Here is an 18,538-nt window from a genome sequence, read left to right as displayed (position 1 = left end):
GTAGTTAGCGATACCACCAGCGCTTCCCCTGCCTGGCAGCTTTGCATCTCCATTCTCTGCTGCGCACCGCTCAGTGGTCGAGCACAGTTATAACAGCCTCTATGCCCCTCACATGTACTTTAAGTTTAAAAAATAGATGTATGAAAGAACACCCTTTACATTACAAAACGAAAAAAAAAAAAAAAGAAACAGACTTATCTAGCACACAAAGTCATTTCAAGGTGTTTTTTATTCTATCAAAACTATGATTATTTCAACAACAATGTTTTAGAAGATGTGAATAACCTAATATACATGTTTACTGAGTAGTCCTATGTCAATATCTTTTACATATAAAGTCATCACATGGCTAGAAGTGACAACCTGATTGAACAAGAACCATAATACATTATGATAAGAAAAATCATTCACCCACAATTAGGTTTCTCACATTCCAAAACTGTTGAACTTGATAAGAGCTTCGTAGTTCATGCCGTGGGGAATGACCCCTCTTCATGTTAGAGTACAAGTGTTGGAATAACTTACCATCAAAATAATTAGACGGTAAACCATCTTGAGGTGGGACTGGAAAGCCACACGCTCCATTTACATCAAACACATGTACCAGTAATCTAAGGTACAATGTTGTGAGTCTAATGGCTCTGGCATCTGGCCATCTTACTACAATCTTAGAAAGCCAAGATGTGTCACACTGCTCCATAATTACTGAAACCACTATAAACAGGTCCAGTTCTTCAGGAGTGAGAAAGACTGGATGAACTTCATGAATCATGTAAAATAATGCTGCCGCTGGGGCAACAAGATGGGTTGGAAGATGTCTCATTCTTAGTGCTGGAAGTTTTGGTGATATTATCCATGACAGCAAAGTCCATCTTTCATTCATAACTGGTTCATCTTTCTTCCGATGATCCCATAACGTGAGTAAACCTGAGTGCTTTATCCTGCCTGGCAAAGGTTTCAGAATAGGTACTGCATATGGCCTCTCTAAACTTTCTCTTCCTGTCACACACCATTCTTCCATTGAATCTGCCTGAGGGCACTCAGACAATATAACAGAGTAAAGTCTCTGTCTAATCCTTCGAGTTATAATTCCTGAACTAGGAATATCCATTTTCCTGAAGTCTTCCATGTATGTACTAGCTTCATATGGCATTTGCATAACTGTTGCATATATACTTGATGGAATGTCATTTCTTTTGTGTTTTGATGTTGCTACAAGTATTATTTGTTCCCAGCTTGTTTGAGCATTACTTCTTTGAGCAATACTCTCTCCCTCATTTTCAGCTGGTATATAACTCAAAATGCTCTGATGAAGGCTGTCACACATAGAAATATCATTAAACACAACCCTGCATATTTCTTCAATGTAGTCATGCAAACCACTGCCCACTGGAGGGAAATTTCTTATATAATCAGCTACACCAAGGGCAATATCTTCAAATTTATTTCCAGTTTTTCTTTGACAATGTGTGGTGTGAAAGTTTTTCAGTTTCTCTGCAGGTATAATGTCATTTCCCATCAGAGAGGCAAAAAGAGGCAGATGCAGTACACTTAATTTCAAACAGTCCGCAAGTACTTTCGTGTTAAAATTAACTGTTTCTAATGTCACTAAATCCAAGTTCTCAGCAGAGAAATAATATGGTGCTGAATTGTAAATGATAAAATCACTGTCTTGGCCCATGACTGCAAAACAAGAATTATTTCTTGCATACTCTGCAATTTCAAAATCACACTCTTGCACTGAGGTGTGGACCTCACAGTGGCATAAATGTTTAAAAATACATCTTGCAAAATGATTAAGTCCAGCAGGCTGCTGATAAGGAAACCTTTCTTCCCAAAAATGTCTTTGTGACAAAGAATCAAATATTCTCTCAATATCCCTAATGCTTCTTTTCCTTCTTTGAATCCATGTCTCCCTCTTCTCATTTACAGTTGGACCATCAAAAAAGAACACCAACTTTATTCCGACATTCCGGAATCTATCAACAAAGCCACAGCAATTTTCCACAAACTGTTTGAACTGCCCTCCACAAACCCAGCTGTTGTTACCATATATCCTACGAAGACAGGATGGACCATCTACAACTATTATAGGACTTCTGCCAGTGGTGTTTTGGTACTGCTGTGACAGATGTTCAATATTTACACGCTCACACACATCCGAACAATTATCAGTGCAATAAGTTTGCAGTCCTTTTACACCCATGGTGTTACCATGCTTTGTTTATGGGTACTTGGATTGTAACCTGTAAGAAATTAAAATTTATATTAGTACAAAACAATGCTTAGCTTGACTTACATAATAAAACATTCCTTGTTACAAAACAACAACTGACTAGTGCAAATGAAGAAAGAAAGGATGAGACATGGAATGGTCGATTAGGATTCACTAACTTCCTAAAGCACTAATTCTGCAGATGCCATTACTTTGCATGCTCAATAAAGTTGAACTTTACAGTAAAAATCATAGTTCATTTCAATTTTAAATAATTAATGAAATGCTCATGGCAAACCTAATAGTGAAATTTTAATATTTTACATAACATCTATGGCATCAATCATAGCAAAGGCATGAAACATATATTCCACCCATAATAAACATAAATTCATTGACCTGCTTTTAATTAAACTGGCTGAGGATAAAATATATATTCAGTGACAACCTGGAAATGAAAAATCGTCTTTTGTTTGTGTGTACACTGAATAATTTACTTCAGTGTCAACTTGAATTGAGAGTTATGCAAATGTTGCCATGCAATGTCTCACTTTGAAACAATACACAATTATCAAATCTGCATTAATTTCAATATCAAGTACTACATCAAACAAAATGCTGTGAAAAACAAAAAAAAAAAAAAATTATTACTCCCAATATAGCCATATATAGCTTTGCATAAGATTCCAAATATGGCAAGTATTTTCATGGGAGCTGAAAAAGTATCCTTCTGGGGATTGACAAAAGAGATTTATTACTTGGGAAATTCATACAGAAAAAGCTGCTCAGAAGAAAGCAGCAGTGTATTTTTAATGAAGAAAATAGCCATTCAGTTGATGTAGATACACTGTAAAGATTTACTATGGGCTAATTCATCCACATTTACTGTAGTATAACAATATGAGGTGTTGCACGGAAAGTGCATATGAACAGACTGGAGAGAGAGAGAGAGAGAGAGAGAGAGAGAGAGAGAGAGAGAGTACTATCACCAAGAGAGTCCTGTAAAAGCACATTCAAAGAATTTGAAATTTTAACAGTCTCCTCTATGTATGTATTTGAAACCATCATGTATATCCAGTGAAAATAAACACCTATGCTAAACGACGAATTACATGATTATAGCACAAGAGTTAAAGATGATTATTGCATCTGCAACACCCTACTACAACTGGCTGATGAAAAGCAGACTAAAGCTGTGTGCTTATAATACAAATGGTTCAAATGGCTCTGAGCACTATTGGACTTAACTTCTAAGGTCATCAGTCCCCTAGAACTTTAAACTACTTAAATATAACTAACCTAAGGACATCATACACATCCATGCCTGAGGCAGGTTCGAACCTGCAACCGGAGTGGTTGCGCAGTTCCAGACTGAAGCACCTAGAACCACTCAGCTACACTGGCCAGCACTACCAGGTACTGTAGTCTAAAAAATACAAAAACATTGCCAAACTTCAAAACAAAATGAAACAGCATTTCAAAACAACATGTTTGTACAGTGTTAAGAAATATTACAAGACTAGTTCAAAAGAACTAGAAAGAAATTGTAACACTGAGACAGTAACCTGAGAAATGAAATTTGCCTCACATTTCATCAACACTCAAAACCATTAAAGTACAAAATGAAATTGGATGCCTATATCTGGTAAACTAAATTAGTATTAAAGTTTTCATTGATATTTCATTAATTATTGTACATATATTTTTATGTAAGAGTACTGTAAAATAACATATGTGCTCAAATTGTAATTTACCCTGTAACTGTAGCTGTAAAAGGATATTGGCATATCCAATATCCTTCTGACAGTAACCTAAGGATGAATGTATAAGTAAATAGATAAATAAATATGTGAAGTCAGTCTATGGGGGTGGAGGTAGACACTGTCTCTCATTTGCACCTAACATGCAAAATCTGATACAAATATCCACAAGAATTACCAGTTGCATCAAGCAACCAAGATGTGTGATCGAGAGAGCTACTCTGCATAAAGATCTGGACTCAATAATATTTCTATGTATATTGCAAGTATGGATGACACCCTAGGATTCAAGCAAACAAAGAGCACATATCAAAGAGTATCCTAGGGAAAGGGTGTATGAAAGATAATGCTAATATCAGTATACATTTAATATTTCAGCATTTAACTTAAGATTTTATTACACTGTGAATTGGAAAAGAAGGATTAATATGTTACATACATGGTACTAAAACCAGATTACATTTAACATGAGAGAGTGCAGTAGCATTCTCGCTTCCCACGCCCGGGCTCGATTCCCGGTGGGGCAGGGATTTTCTCTGCCTAGTGATGACTGGGTGTTGTGTGCTGTCCTTAGGTTAGTTAGGTTTAAGTAATTCTAAGTTCTAGGGGACTGATGACCATAGATGTTAAGTCCCATAGTGCTCAGAACCATTTAACATGAGAGAGGTACAACTGCTCCATTATATCTACTTCAATATGAAAAATGCAGCTGAAACATACTCATATGCACACTTTCTTTTATGTCTGCATTACATACTATAGCTAACATGAATGTGACGCAGAGATGTGCAGAAGCAAAATACAAGTTGTAGCACAGAGGCTGAGGCCATCATTCTGCTACATGTGTCTGTCACAACTGCTTATGAGTGTGAACTGAACATTTAGAACTGATCTTGCATTAGTACACACTTGCATGAATATTTTGCCATTCTAACTGACACAAAGGAAATGTAATTAATAAGACAAACAATTGAGAAATCCCTAAATATAACAATTTTTGAAAGGAAGTCCCATTCTGGCCCAAACAGCATGTTGCCAGGAGTGAGAAAGAGCAAGTGGTGTGGGAAAATATAGAAAGCAGCCTGGTGACACCACACAATACTCTCTGCTTCCCCAGTGCAGAATTCGCTGTACACCTGTAATGTTATGTGCTCACTACTCTGGCTCCAGGATTTTTTAAAAAATGTACTGACATCAGAGCTATAAAGGATTATCACTGTATAGCCAGGACACACACTGGTTCCCATAAGGCACTGTTTCTTGTATTACATACTCAAAGGCTAAACAATTATAACAATAACTACTAAGGCCATTTACACACATAAAAGTAATCTTCAAAGGTATGCCTGCAGGTTAGACCTTGAGAATTTCCTCAGTTTCACTGAGACTGTCAGTTGATTGTATATGGTGTGTATTACAGCTTACAGGAAATTGCGCAAAATAAAATGTGCATTGTGCAAGATGTGGCTACTGAAGAGAACAAAGTTGGTTCACATAAATTTCTTTCAAAATTGAACATTTCTCCCAAAGAACTTCAGATATAGTTGACAATGTATCCGAGACTCATTTGACTGCTGAAAGCAAAGGGGTTATCCATTACTGACTCGCTGGGCCTATCGTAGCTTCATCAGAGCCCCATTAGTTGTCACTTTTCGGGGTTCTTGTTGGGTCTTCACAGCTACTGTAACAGTCTTGGGGCGCAAACAGTTCCCACTGTACTTGTCTCTAAGAATGTGGATGAGGGGTTGAGCTTTTTACAAGGGATACTTGGTAAGATGAGAAGGAACATGATAATGAATGAAATAATACAAAACAGCCTGCAAATCAATTCCCTAAAAGAAACCATGGCTTGAAGGATGATGTGAACTGAAGAGGAGGCAATGGAAGGAGATGTTAAATGATAGACTACAGTAGGACAGAGAAGCTTGGAAGAGGCTCTGCCCAAGCAGAAATGTCTTAAGGAGAAGGAGAAGAAGAAGAAGAAGAAGAATTTGACAATGAGCACCAGCACATGTTTTCAAATGTTATTCAGTCACTTCATTAATTAAGGAAAGAAGTACCATTATGAATCATAAGTAAAAGGAAAAGACTGCAACGAACAAAGGAACACACTGAAACTACTCATTTTAAGCACATCGACTGGTATATACTACCAGCAAAAGCTCCTGATTAGCCTGAGTTCATAGCTATTTTTATTTTATTTATTTTTGCTAACTAATTCCTAATGTTGTTAATATTCTTGAATACACCACCATTGATGACATTCAGCTCAATCTTCATTGTCTCATTCTCCTTGGTGCTTCAAAGCAAGTAATGTTGTGAGCCATATGGAAGTTTGGGTCGGTCCAGGAAGCATGCAAAGATTGATAAAAATTCTTTCAAGAAGTCATGGCACATTATGGAGTTCACAGACAATAGACATATACGGATGGAGCTTGATGAAATTTCTAAGCATTTGCATGCAGCAGATTTGGACTGCACAATCACAGACTACAGGCATTAGAAAAATAATTTCAGCTGCTACTCTTGTAGCCTCTGGCTTGAGTGCTTCTGCACAAGCATTCAGTGACTATTCAAATCTATATTCTTCAGTCCAAACTTCAAGAATTACCTGTATGTGTATATCATGTCCATCATTTGTGCAATTTCTAACAGCTGCTTCAATTTATTTGCATGTACCTTGCCCATTTCCATACTCCTGTGGGGGGAGGGGGGGAGGGGAGGGAAGGCTTTACAAGACATAATGGATGAATGAATAATAAAACATGAGATTTAAATTTCAGACTAATTAACAATACATAATGTCTAAACAGTTATCAGTTCACTTGCCATGTCAAATTTGGACAAAATTCTGAACTTTCGATGGACAGCTTCCGCCATTGTCATCAGGGACTAAAACTGACTGCTGTGAAATGGCAAGGTTCCCTCTTTTAATACCACAGGATGGAGTCTGATTGGCTGGATTATATCATGATGGTACGAGCAGAGCTGGTGCCCTCAAAATCCACAGATTTTGCTTGCACTAGTTAGCACTGCAATTCACCATCCATCTCATCAAGTGGTGAATTGCGAGAGGTATTCCTCTGTATCTTTTCCTTGTCAAGTGTTTTCTTCCATAAACTGCTAAGTGCTTAGCTGGTGTGTCTATTCAAGTTGTTTTCACAAAGTCTAATTTTACTGGTTCTCTAATCACAGAGTCCCAATAGGTCAATGCATGAGCAAGTATTCTTGTCTGTTCAAACAAAATCTTGAGCTTAGTTTACAGGCTGTGCTTTGCCATCACTGATTTATCCAAATGCCTGTATTTATGGTAATGCTGATGCTTGAGGCAATAATTAACAACCACCTGTATAGACTGGCTGATGTAACTCTTGCTATGCTCCCTAGGAATGTTATAAATCTGTCGAATTCTCAAGCTGTGATTATTTTTAACCGGTCACAATATTTCTTTAATTTTTATAGGTAGCCAGAAGATTTATCTAATTTCTAGCCTGTTGAGGACTCTACCAGTCTTGCTAGTTGTTGCACTGCATAACAGAAGACGCACTGTGTGTTGGTTCTCTTGGCTTGTTTGAATGGTGTCACATTCTTCTGAACACCATCTTCAAATGCTTAATCTTGGAACTGAGGTGCTCCATATCTGAAACATTTCTGGCTCTGTGCACTTAGGCATTCAGTATAGCGCTCTTCTGAGTTGGATGGTGAAAGCTACACCCATTGGGATACTGATCTGTATGGGTCAGTTTTCTGTACACAGACTGGTCGAGTTGTCCCTCTGATTTCCATTCAACCAACATGTAACTTCCCCCCCTCCTCCAACTTCCCTGTAAATCATATTTTGGCATGTATATCACTCAGATAATCAACGAACTGCTGCAGCGGCTCACTACCACGCAACCAGATTAAAAATGTATCACCAACATATCTGAAAAAACAAGATGGCTGGAAGGGAGCACAGTTCAGCGGTTGTTCTTCAAAATCTCCCATGAAAAAATTATCTATGGCTGGTGACAGTGGTGAACAAATGGCTGTTCCAGCAATCATTTTATAATGGTTTACACCGTACAAGAAGTCTATGGTTTACAATCTCAGGGATATCCATTACTTCATTCAGGCCTATCCTCATCTGCTTTATGATATCAACAAACAGTTGTGAGTTTTTAATATGACATCTACAATGACCATCATTATCTAGGAGAGCTGATAGCACTAGTAATTTGTCTCAATAGAAAACTGACAAAGTGTTTAACTAAATTATTGGTACCTATAGTCGCTCGCCGTAGGGATCATATGAAAAACTCACAAAAGTTTGTTGATATTATAAAAACAGATGAGGGTAAGCCTGAATGAAGTCATGGTCAGCCTTGATGTGGTCTCCCAGTTTATGAAGATACCAGTGGAATTCAGTATTAGATTATGGTTTATTTATCCATTCACATCCAACATGATAAAAAAATTTAACAGTTTACAAACAAGTACTTTATGTACAAATTAACAGCACACCAGCAGATTTACTGTGTACATATTCTTAAGTTATGCATGCACAGCTAACATGAGAAAAGTAAAAGCACAGTGTTTTACAGCACTTATTGAGGTCTTTCTTAAATTGTTTGCCCTCTAATTTACAGTTTTGAACATAGCAATCTTTCAGCAACTGTATATAAGTTTCAATGAAGAAATAACACAGCCAACTGCTTGCAAATAATTGTTTAGTACATTGATCTACGTTTCAACACCTCTAAGGATGTCTTCATCAGAATGCAATTTTAAAAATCGTAAAGTTACATTGAGAGGAGGCAATAGTCAAGATTTAGAGCAGATAAGCTCACACCAAAAATTAACAATGTTGGTACATTTTTAATTTTTGAGTTTAGGTTGTCTGCTCTAAACCTTGACTATAGCCTTCTCACAATGTAACTTTACAGCTTTTAAATTTCATTCTGATGGCGACATCCTTAGAGATGTTGAAACCTATGTCAATGTACTAAACAATTATTTGCAACTGGCTGGCTGTGTTATTTCTCCGTTGGCCCTCTAACTTCTTGTATTCACTGATTAAGGAGTTATAGTACACGATTCCTTTCATATATAGGCCATTTTTTATTTGTCTGAGTCTTTTTACAGTTTAAGTGAAAATCTCATTTATTGTTTGTATTATGATTGTGAAATTCCATGTTTCTGCTAACAATCTTTCCTCTAATGGCTTGGAATGTATATATTGCATATACAGTCATAATGGTAAAATTTACAACTAAATCTTTACATAAGAGTCTCTCCTTGACTTTAGCCACTATACTCAGAGTTTTCTCCTGTAATATAGAAACTGTTCCCGTAGGTAAGATATGTCCCTCCTAACGCTATAATATCATAAGACATAAAAAGGATACGCAAATCCAAAATATATCATTCTTAAAGTGTCTCACTTTAAATATGGGGCTAGCTTCTTTAAGCCATATAGACAGAATGTTATACTATGATGATTTAAATAAAATAGAAAGAAACTTCCAATGGGAAAAATATATTAAAAACAAAGGTTCCAAGACTTACCAAGCGGGAAAGCGCCGGCAGACAGGCACATGAACAAAACACACAAACACACACACAGAATTACTAGCTTTCGCAACCGATGGTTGCTTCTTCAGGAAGGAGAGGGAAAGACGAAAGGATGTGGGTTTTAAGGGAGAGGGTAAGGAGTCATTCCAATCCCGGGAGCGGAAAGACTTCCCTTAGGGGAAAAAAAAAAAGGACAGGTGTACACTCGCGCACACACACACATATCCATCCGCACATACACAGACACAAGCAGACATGCGAAAGCTAGTAATTCTGTGTGTGTGTTTGTGTGTTTTGTTCATGTCTGCTTGTGTGTGTGTATGTGTGGATGGATATGTGTGTGTGTGCGAGTGTACACCTGTCCTTTTTTTCCCCTAAGGGAAGTCTTTCCGCTCCCGGGATTGGAATGACTCCTTACCCTCTCCCTTAAAACCCACATACTTTCGTCTTTCCCTCTCCTTCCTGAAGAAGCAACCATCGGTTGCGAAAGCTAGTAATTCTGTGTGTGTGTTTGTGTGTTTTGTTCATGTGCCTGTCTGCCGGCGCTTTCCCGCTTGGTAAGTCTTGGAATGTTATACTATTACATATATGATCAACTAAAGTTCCCTATCTCATATTTATATGTATCCTTAAAAACTTGCTTACAGAACTTGTGTTGGCTAGTGGAGGTCCATTTCTTGCAATTTGTTCATTTGATCCAACAAGCCAAAAGTACATTGTGTTGGTTTTACAAGGCATAGATCTTAGATTTTCACATTTAAAATAATTTTGTGTTTTTTTTTTAATTTTCTTATGTACATTACTTGGAAAATTAAAAAAAAAAAAAAAAAAAAAAAAAAAAATTTTCTTATGTACATTACTTGGTGGAAGAGCAGTTGAACGGACTGGACAGTGTCTTGAAAGGAGGATATAAGATGAACATTAACAAAAGCAAAACGAGGATAATGGAATGTAGTCAAATTAAATCGGGTGATGCTGAGGGAATTAGATTAGGAAATGAGACACTTAAAGTAGTAAAGGAGTTTTGCTATTTAGGAAGTAAAATAACTGATGATGGTCGAAGTAGAGAGGATATAAAATGTAGACTGGCAATGGCAAGGAAAGCGTTTCTGAAGAAGAGAAATTTGTTAACTTCGAATATAGATTTATGTATCAGGAAGTCGTTTCTGAAAGTATTTGTTTGGAGTGTAGCCATGTATGGAAGTGAAACATGGACGATAACTAGTTTGGACAAGAAGAGAATAGAAGCTTTCGAAATGTGGTGCTACAGAAGAATACTGAAGATAAGGTGGATAGATCACGTAACTAATGAGGAGGTATTGAATAGGATTGGGGAGAAGAGAAGTTTGTGGCACAACTTGACTAGAAGAAGGGATCGGTTGGTAGGACATGTTTTGAGGCATCAAGGGATCACAAATTTAGCATTGGAGGGCAGCGTGGAGGGTAAAAATCGTAGAGGGAGACCGAGAGATGAGTACACTAAGCAGATTCAGAAGGATGTAGGTTGCTGTAGGTACTGGGAGATGAAGCAGCTTGCACAGGATAGAGTAGCATGGAGAGCTGCATCAAACCAGTCTCAGGACTGAAGACAACAACAACAACAACATTACTTGGATCTTCCACCCAGCAAAGACCAGATGTATCATCAGCATACATTTTGATGAATGACTCACTATTTTGATTACTTGGAAGATTATTTTCATATCTTAAAAAAAGAAATGTTTCCAACATTGAAATCTGTGGCATGTCACGAGTTATTAAATAAACCAATGCTACAACTTAGGCTATTTACCAGCTGAAGTACATCTTTTATATATCTACCTGTGGAATCTCACACAGTCTCTGTAGTTGATGAGTCAATGGTACACTGTTTTCTAGTAATCTGTCTTCTACAACATCGATAAAATAATCATTCACAAGATTTCTGATTATGATTGGATCACTTACACATTTAGTGTGAACAGTTATTTCTATATCATTAATTTTATTTCTAGATGGACCTGATTGCTGAGTTTTAGGGTTTAGTTTCGTTCAAATGGACTGTCTCAATCTAGTGACTATAGACCAGTAGGATCCCACAACACAATCTGAGCTCTGTATCTGTGCAAAGTAAAGCACAAGTATTTTGATATGCCTCTGCCAGTCCCTGCTACAGGAATAACAAGATGTACCACTACTTCTGAAGGATTGTTTAGTTTGTTTAAAGGACTACCTGGTTGTGTACCTACATATATTTCAAAGTTCGTAGAATAAAATGTTTAGAGTCTACCAAAGCAAAAAACTTAATGCTGTATTTCTTTGGCTTTATTGGAAGATACTGTCAGGAGAAACATTGTCCTCAAAATGGAATGAATTTCTCGTAAACTGTAATATATTCCCCAGCAGTGTACAACTTCAGATATCTTGCATTAGTGTGATAGGTTCACACAGTATTTGACTTGTCAGTCTTTTACTTCTCATCTCTAACATTTTATCATCAAAGCAAATGCAGCAAAGTAAATACAGGAATCTTGCTTATTGCACTGTAACTGCAAGTACATCCCACCCATTATATCCCACAGATCTCTGAAATAGAGTTGGGAACCTTGTAAGTTCCTGTGTACAGTAGAAGACACAGAAATATATCAAAAACAAAGATTCCAAGACTTACCAAGCGGGAAAGCGCCGGCAGACAGGCACATGAACAAAACACACAAACACACACACAGAATTACTAGCTTTCGCAACCGATGGTTGCTTCTTCAGGAAGGAGAGGGAAAGACGAAAGGATGTGGGTTTTAAGGGAGACACAGAAAGATATTCATCTTCACACGGTCCGTATCTTGAGCACTGTATGATCTGTCAAACTGTCCATGAATGTTCATAACCAATTCATATTAATGTACATGACAATGTCATCCATTAATTAATGATCATAATAAAGAAAATTTCACTGGAGTCTTCACTAACGTAGCCAGCACTAAAATGAGTTACGAGAAATGGTGTTGTTTTTGGGCCTGCCCCTATGACTGACTGATTCCATCTGTCATTCAATCTTTAATCATACTGTGACCTCTAATAACTAATAAATTTGAAGACTCATCACTTGAACAGGCAACATCTGAATCTGTATCATGGTCACTTCTTTCAATGTTCTGCTTTCCATTTTCTGAGCTCTCCTCACACACAGGCTGCTCGTCATTGTCTCATAATCATTTCTACATCTGTGAGAAACTTGGACATTTTCTGGAAGCATTTGAGAAATACACTAGAAAATACACTGAATACAATCAGTGTTTCCTAAAATATGCCAAGGAGGACTTCAGGGGTGTGGAAAGAGCCAAGGTATACATTAACATGAGACAAAGACAGGATAGAAAATTAATCTGTATACCACATAAACCATAAAATATCATTCTAATGCTTGATAATTAATGGAAAATCTCATATAAAGATGTGAAACAATTACTAACAAAGAGATAGAGGGGCTGGCCAGTACTTACCTCAGCTCAGTACAGCCGATAGAGACACAAAAAACAACCGAAAATTTAAGCTCCTAGCTTTCGGAATAAATGTTCCTTCATCAGGGAGGAGAGAGGGGAAAGAAAGGGAAGAAGGGAAAGTGGATTTAGTTACTCACAACCCAGGTTATGAAGCAACAGGGAAAGGAAAACAGGGAAGGTAGCAAGGATGGAGGCATGGTTGTCAGAGGGAAGCCAAAGATATTCTACTGCAGGTACTGTGCCAGCTTCAAGCCAAAGAGGATGCATACAGAAGTAAAGAGGTGTATAGTATAAAGATGTAGGATGGAAAGATGCATGAATGGCTAAAGAGGAAAGGGAAAGAGGAGAAGACTGAAAAGTAAATGGGAGTGAGGTTGTTTAACGTAGGTTTAGTCCAGGGGGATGGCGGGATGAAAGGATGTGCTGGAGTGCAAGTTCCCATCTCCGCAGTTCAGAGGGACTGGTGTTGGGTGGGAGAAGCCAAATGGCACGTACAGTGTAGCAGGTTCCTAGGTCCCTAGAATTATGCTGGAGGGCATGCTCCGCTACTGGGTATTGGACATCTCCTAGGCGGACAGTTCGTCTGTGTCCGTTCATGCGCTCAGCCAGTTTAGTTGTTGTCATACCGATGTGAGACTACACATGTCATTTATCAGCTGACATGCCTGCACTGCACAGCCTTTTACATCGGTATGACAACAACTAAACTGGCTGAGCGCATGAACGGACACAGACGAACTGTCTGCCTAGGAGATGTCCAATACCCAGTAGCGGAGCATGCCCTCCAGCATAATTCTAGGGACCTAGGAACCTGCTACACTGTACGTGCCATTTGGCTTCTCCCACCCAACACCAGTCCCTCTGAACTGCGGAGATGGGAACTTGCACTCCAGCACATCCTTTCATCCCGCCATCCCCCTGGACTAAACCTACGTTAAACAACCTCACTCCCATTTACTTTTCAGTCTTCTCCTCTTTCCCTTTCCTCTTTAGCCATTCATGCATCTTTCCATCCTACATCTTTATACTATACACCTCTTTACTTCTGTATGCATCCTCTTTGGCTTGAAGCTGGCACAGTACCTGCAGTAGAATATCTTTGGCTTCCCTCTGACAACCATGCCTCCATCCTTGCTACCTTCCCTGTTTTCCTTTCCCTGTTGCTTCATAACCTGGGTTGTGAGTAACTAAATCCACTTTCCCTTCTTCCCTTTCTTTCCCCTCTCTCCTCCCTGATGAAGGAACATTTATTCCGAAAGCTAGGAGCTTAAATTTTCGGTTGTTTTTTGTGTCTCTATCGGCTGTACTGAGCTGAGGTAAGTACTGGCCATTCTAATGCTTGATAATATCACACTTAAATCATCTAAATTTAATCAAGTAGATCAGTAATAAAGGTGCTACTTTGAAAAAAAGGCACAGCCTCCTCAGTTCCATAGTAGGCCTAGGCCTGTAATTGCTGTTTATCTGCTGTCAGGAGCTTAATATACTTGGAGCTTAATATACTTGATTACAGTGGTATACTTGAAGGGAAATATTTTTATATCTATAAATGTGAAGCCCTGTTCACAGTAAATTATTGATTGCTTACAGCTTCATAGCAAACACTGTTAATTGTTTTGATGCAAGTAATACTTTGGAGTCCTTGAATCTACACATTCATATAATTTGTAGTAAATATGGCTCATCAGGTATGTTGTTAATTTTCTCTTGAACTGGTAGGTATTCTCAATGTCTTGCTTTATGTTATATGGTAGCTTACTGCATACCTTATCACCACAGAACATATACCATTCAGAACCAAGAACAAGGAGGCAAAGTTTGCATAAAATTATTTTTGTGTCTTGTATTGAGATTTTGTATAACACGTTCACTTGAAACAGCAGCAACAAAAACCACCTGATGCATTGCAAACAGAAACATTAATGTAAAGCACAAATACAAAGCTGAAACTAACACGAAGAGTGTGTTATCACATCTGGTGACTGACAGATGTAGTCACTGATGAGTATCTGAAGGTGGTATATTTTGGCCTCTTTCAGTCACACATTTCCTACGGCATATTGTTATGGGGACATTCTTGCTTTGTCAGAGAAATTCTGAAAATTAAAAAAAAAGTAATTAGAATAATGAGCAAAGTTAAGCCCAAAAACACTGCCGCCCCCTCTTTATCAAGCACATGATGTTAACTGTTTTGAATCTATACATCTACACAGCACTGCTTTATGTCAAAAGCAACTTAAATGAGTTCAACACCAGAGAGAACAGACATCCCCACAACACCAGAGGCAAACTGGACTTCGTCATACCACGACACAGACTCACAAAGACTGCAAACTCATACAAATTAATGAGTTTAAAACTCTTCAACGAACTTCCAGCATCTGCTCGGTCACTGACCAGTAATATTTTAAAACGTAAGGTTTATGACTGGTTACTCAAACACCCATTTTATAAGATAACAGAATATTTTGAAATAATTATTGACATTAGTATATAAGAATATTCCTAAAATAAATGGAATTAAATTGTAAAAACTTTACTGTAAAGTTATTGTTAATTGTATATTTAATGTTCAGACCTATTCCGCTGTAAGTGGTCAATAGTGAATAAACTGAATATATTGTTTGCACTGGAACAGTTTGTGCATCATCCTGAAAAAACATAAGGCCAGAAGCAAGACAATGTGCCATCCAATGGAACATACTGCAAAAAAGAAAGACATGCCAATGATGTACACATTCATGTAATTACCAAAAAAATAGCTATCTGAAGAAAGGCATGATAGCTCAAAACTGGAAAAACTCATCAGAAAGTAGAAATGAAAGTTAATTATAATAAATAAAGCATAATGCATAGTAAACCCATGAATATAACATTTAAGAAATTGATAGTGATAGCAGCAATTGACAAGTTTTTGTATCTGGGGCAGCTTAAGTCAGTAATTGGATGGACAACAAAAGAATCAAACAGAAGAGTAAGAATGGCCTATGGTATTTTTGGTAAAATAAATAAAATTTTCATAACTAAGTCTACTAAGTTCCCAACATGTCTGAAAAGAAAAGGGCTGGGCTACATTGTATATTTACTGCTACAATGGACCTAAGGCAGCAAGCCATTCGAATAGGCTACTAAAGGTTGCACAGCTAACAAGACAAAAATTCTTATTGAGACATGTTTATTGGGAATTACTACAGGTTAGGAAAACAATCAAGTGAACTAGGTTCCTGTAACAGCTTACAGTAGGAGTCATAATTATGACTGTATTGAAAATGAAGTTGGGACAAGTGATACATGGACAACAGAAGAGCTATGCTATAGGAATTTAAGAGACTGAGATAACTTAATGGCAGATTTGGTCGATGACATTACAAAACATACATGGTCAATGTAAGCACGGTAGCAGAAGAGATGGAAAAGTCTAATGGGCATTTATTCAGCAGTGGATATCAAATGGTAGATTTCTTGAAAATCTGCAGATGTGTCATTATGATGCAAATCAGGAATTTATTCCCGATATGAAGCGTTGTCTGCGCTACATTAGTATGTATCTAAGGGCAACATCTCGCTCCTACTATTATTTTCTTTCTCCAGACTGAATCTTCTGACTGAAAAAAATGGAATTTCGCTTTTTGACAGTACTCAATTTGAAGACACGTTTAATTCGTGGTTTTCAGCAACTAGCAATATTTTTTTAAAATTGCAACTACAATAAAAATACCAAGGTTGATTACACATTCTAGGACTTAACATCATTGAAATACCTACAGCATAGAATGTTTCGAGGCGAAATTTCGTCGCTTTTACTGTGAATGAATATCGACTGTACAAAAAGATTGAGCTGTCAAGTCACGTTTAATTATTGCCATGTTAAATAATGTATAAATAAAGGATAAAGAAATATTGCTAACATGTCAAACGTAACTTCAAAAGCACACACTTCACATTTCAGTCTAGTGACAACATCGCACTGGGCAAACAATATTTCCTTACGCTTGTACTAAAATCCAACACGAAATTTCTACATAGAAAATATAGCTAAAGTGCAAATGAGAAATGAAAATAGCGTCTGAAAAGCAAACCTCACAGAAAAGGAGAAGCTATTATAACAGTGTGACATGTCAAAAGTGTTCAATGCATGCAGTAAATAGCAGTCTTAGTGTTAAATTAAATTATTGGTTGTATGAAAAATATTTTCAAACACGCCTGAAACTTATCGGCGAGACAGCAACCGTTGCGGTTAGAAGCGTCCACACGACCCAATCTTTTTCCGTTCAACTTTACGCATGCGCTTACTTTTCCAACAACGTAAGCATGCATCCGTTATTTCTTCGCATTGGAGGGCGTTCGTTGTATTGCACTGCTTCCCAGGTTCGATGGGAATCTCTTGCGCTGTTGGAAGGCTCCACGAAGTAGTAAACAATTTGTCAAACTATACTATGTTTGCCAAACGTCTGACGCATGCTGTTGATGTGTTCGTCAAGCATAGTCCCATGTTTGACGTCTTTCTGAGAAAGTTTGATTGGCGGAAAGTTTGACAAGATCGTAGATGTTCTTTGTTTCGATGTTTCGCTGAATATGTCTTGTGAATGTTGACAGTGACGTGAAGCCGCACGAAGCCAGACGACTTCAAAGTATTACATAAGGGTCAAGTAAAAATCCGCGATCAGTAGACGATTACAAAGGGAAATCATATGGAACGCCACTTCCAGCCTGTACTCGGGAATGAGTACCCGAGCGAAGTGGCGCAGTGGTTTAATAAAATCGTGTCAGAAACACACACTATAGCTTACAAGTTATACAAAATGTCCTAACACATGGTACTATGGGCGTTATAAGCATTACAATTAAATGCGGTGTGACCAGTATGCAGCCAGCCTGAGTGGCAGAGCGGTTCTAGGCGCTACAGTCTGGAACAGCACGACCGCTACGGTCGCAGGTTCGAATCCTGCCTCGGGTGTGGATGTGTGTGATGTCCTTAGGTTAGTTAGGTTTAAGTAGTTCTAAGTTCTAGGGGACTGATGACCTGAGCAGTTAAGTCCCATAGTGCTCAGAGCCATTTGAGCCAACCAGTATGCAGCAACTTCGTATGCTTCCTTGGTGGCATCAATGACATTCTGTGGCGTGCGTGACGTTGGGCATAGGCTGCAGACAAGAAGACGACTCATTGTCTGTTCTTCACCACATTCACATGCTGTGGATTCGAACGCAAATTGCCACTTTTTCAAGTTGGTCTTCGTTCTTTCAACTTCAGAACGCAGCCTGTTATTGACCAACTTTCTTCGTGACCTGATGTGAGGCTTTCAGTCGAGATCATCCACCCTGCAAGGTGGCTGGATCTGGAACGCCGTGAGTTGACTCTGAAGTTCGAAGGTTGTTCAGTGCGGTTTTCAGTTGAATGGAGAAAGCTTTTCCTTGACTTGAGCCTTGGTACTGCTGGCTGATACCCGTGCAGTGCATGGGTCTTCAGATTCAGTGCCTTAAACATTTCCAGTCTTGATGCACATTCACGACAGTTATCTGGAGGTGGA

General features: G+C 38.1%; 1 protein-coding gene across 10 annotated transcripts; it reads right to left on the bottom strand.

The window, feature by feature from the left end:
• Nucleotides 1-211: 211 nt before the first annotated feature.
• On the bottom strand, nucleotides 212-17,580 carry LOC126267110 (constitutive coactivator of peroxisome proliferator-activated receptor gamma-like). 10 transcript variants are annotated; one of them, XM_049972011.1, is made up of 4 exons: nucleotides 17,214-17,534; nucleotides 14,965-15,106; nucleotides 3,515-3,641; nucleotides 212-2,246 (listed from the first exon to the last, which is right to left on the bottom strand). In XM_049972011.1, the coding sequence occupies exon 4, from the start codon at nucleotides 2,204-2,206 to the stop codon at nucleotides 404-406; it is 1,803 nt and encodes a 600-aa protein (XP_049827968.1). In that variant the 5' UTR covers nucleotides 2,207-2,246; nucleotides 3,515-3,641; nucleotides 14,965-15,106; nucleotides 17,214-17,534; the 3' UTR covers nucleotides 212-403. The 10 variants fall into 10 exon arrangements, with proteins under 10 accessions (XP_049827968.1, XP_049827975.1, XP_049827974.1 ...); XM_049972018.1 differs by having other exon boundaries at nucleotides 17,304-17,534; XM_049972017.1 differs by lacking the exon at nucleotides 17,214-17,534 and adding an exon at nucleotides 16,776-17,202.
• Between the last annotated feature and the right edge of the window lie 958 nt (nucleotides 17,581-18,538).

This window comes from Schistocerca gregaria, chromosome 4 (assembly GCF_023897955.1).
Source record: "Schistocerca gregaria isolate iqSchGreg1 chromosome 4, iqSchGreg1.2, whole genome shotgun sequence".
Lineage (NCBI taxonomy): Eukaryota > Metazoa > Arthropoda > Insecta > Orthoptera > Acrididae > Schistocerca > Schistocerca gregaria.
This window is presented reverse-complemented; position numbering and strand designations above follow the sequence as displayed.

Bases quoted from the DNA above. Each gene is read 5' to 3' on its own strand.
- LOC126267110 (XM_049972012.1), bottom strand. From the start codon at position 2,206: ATGGGTGTAAAAGGACTGCAAACTTATTGCACTGATAATTGTTCGGAT.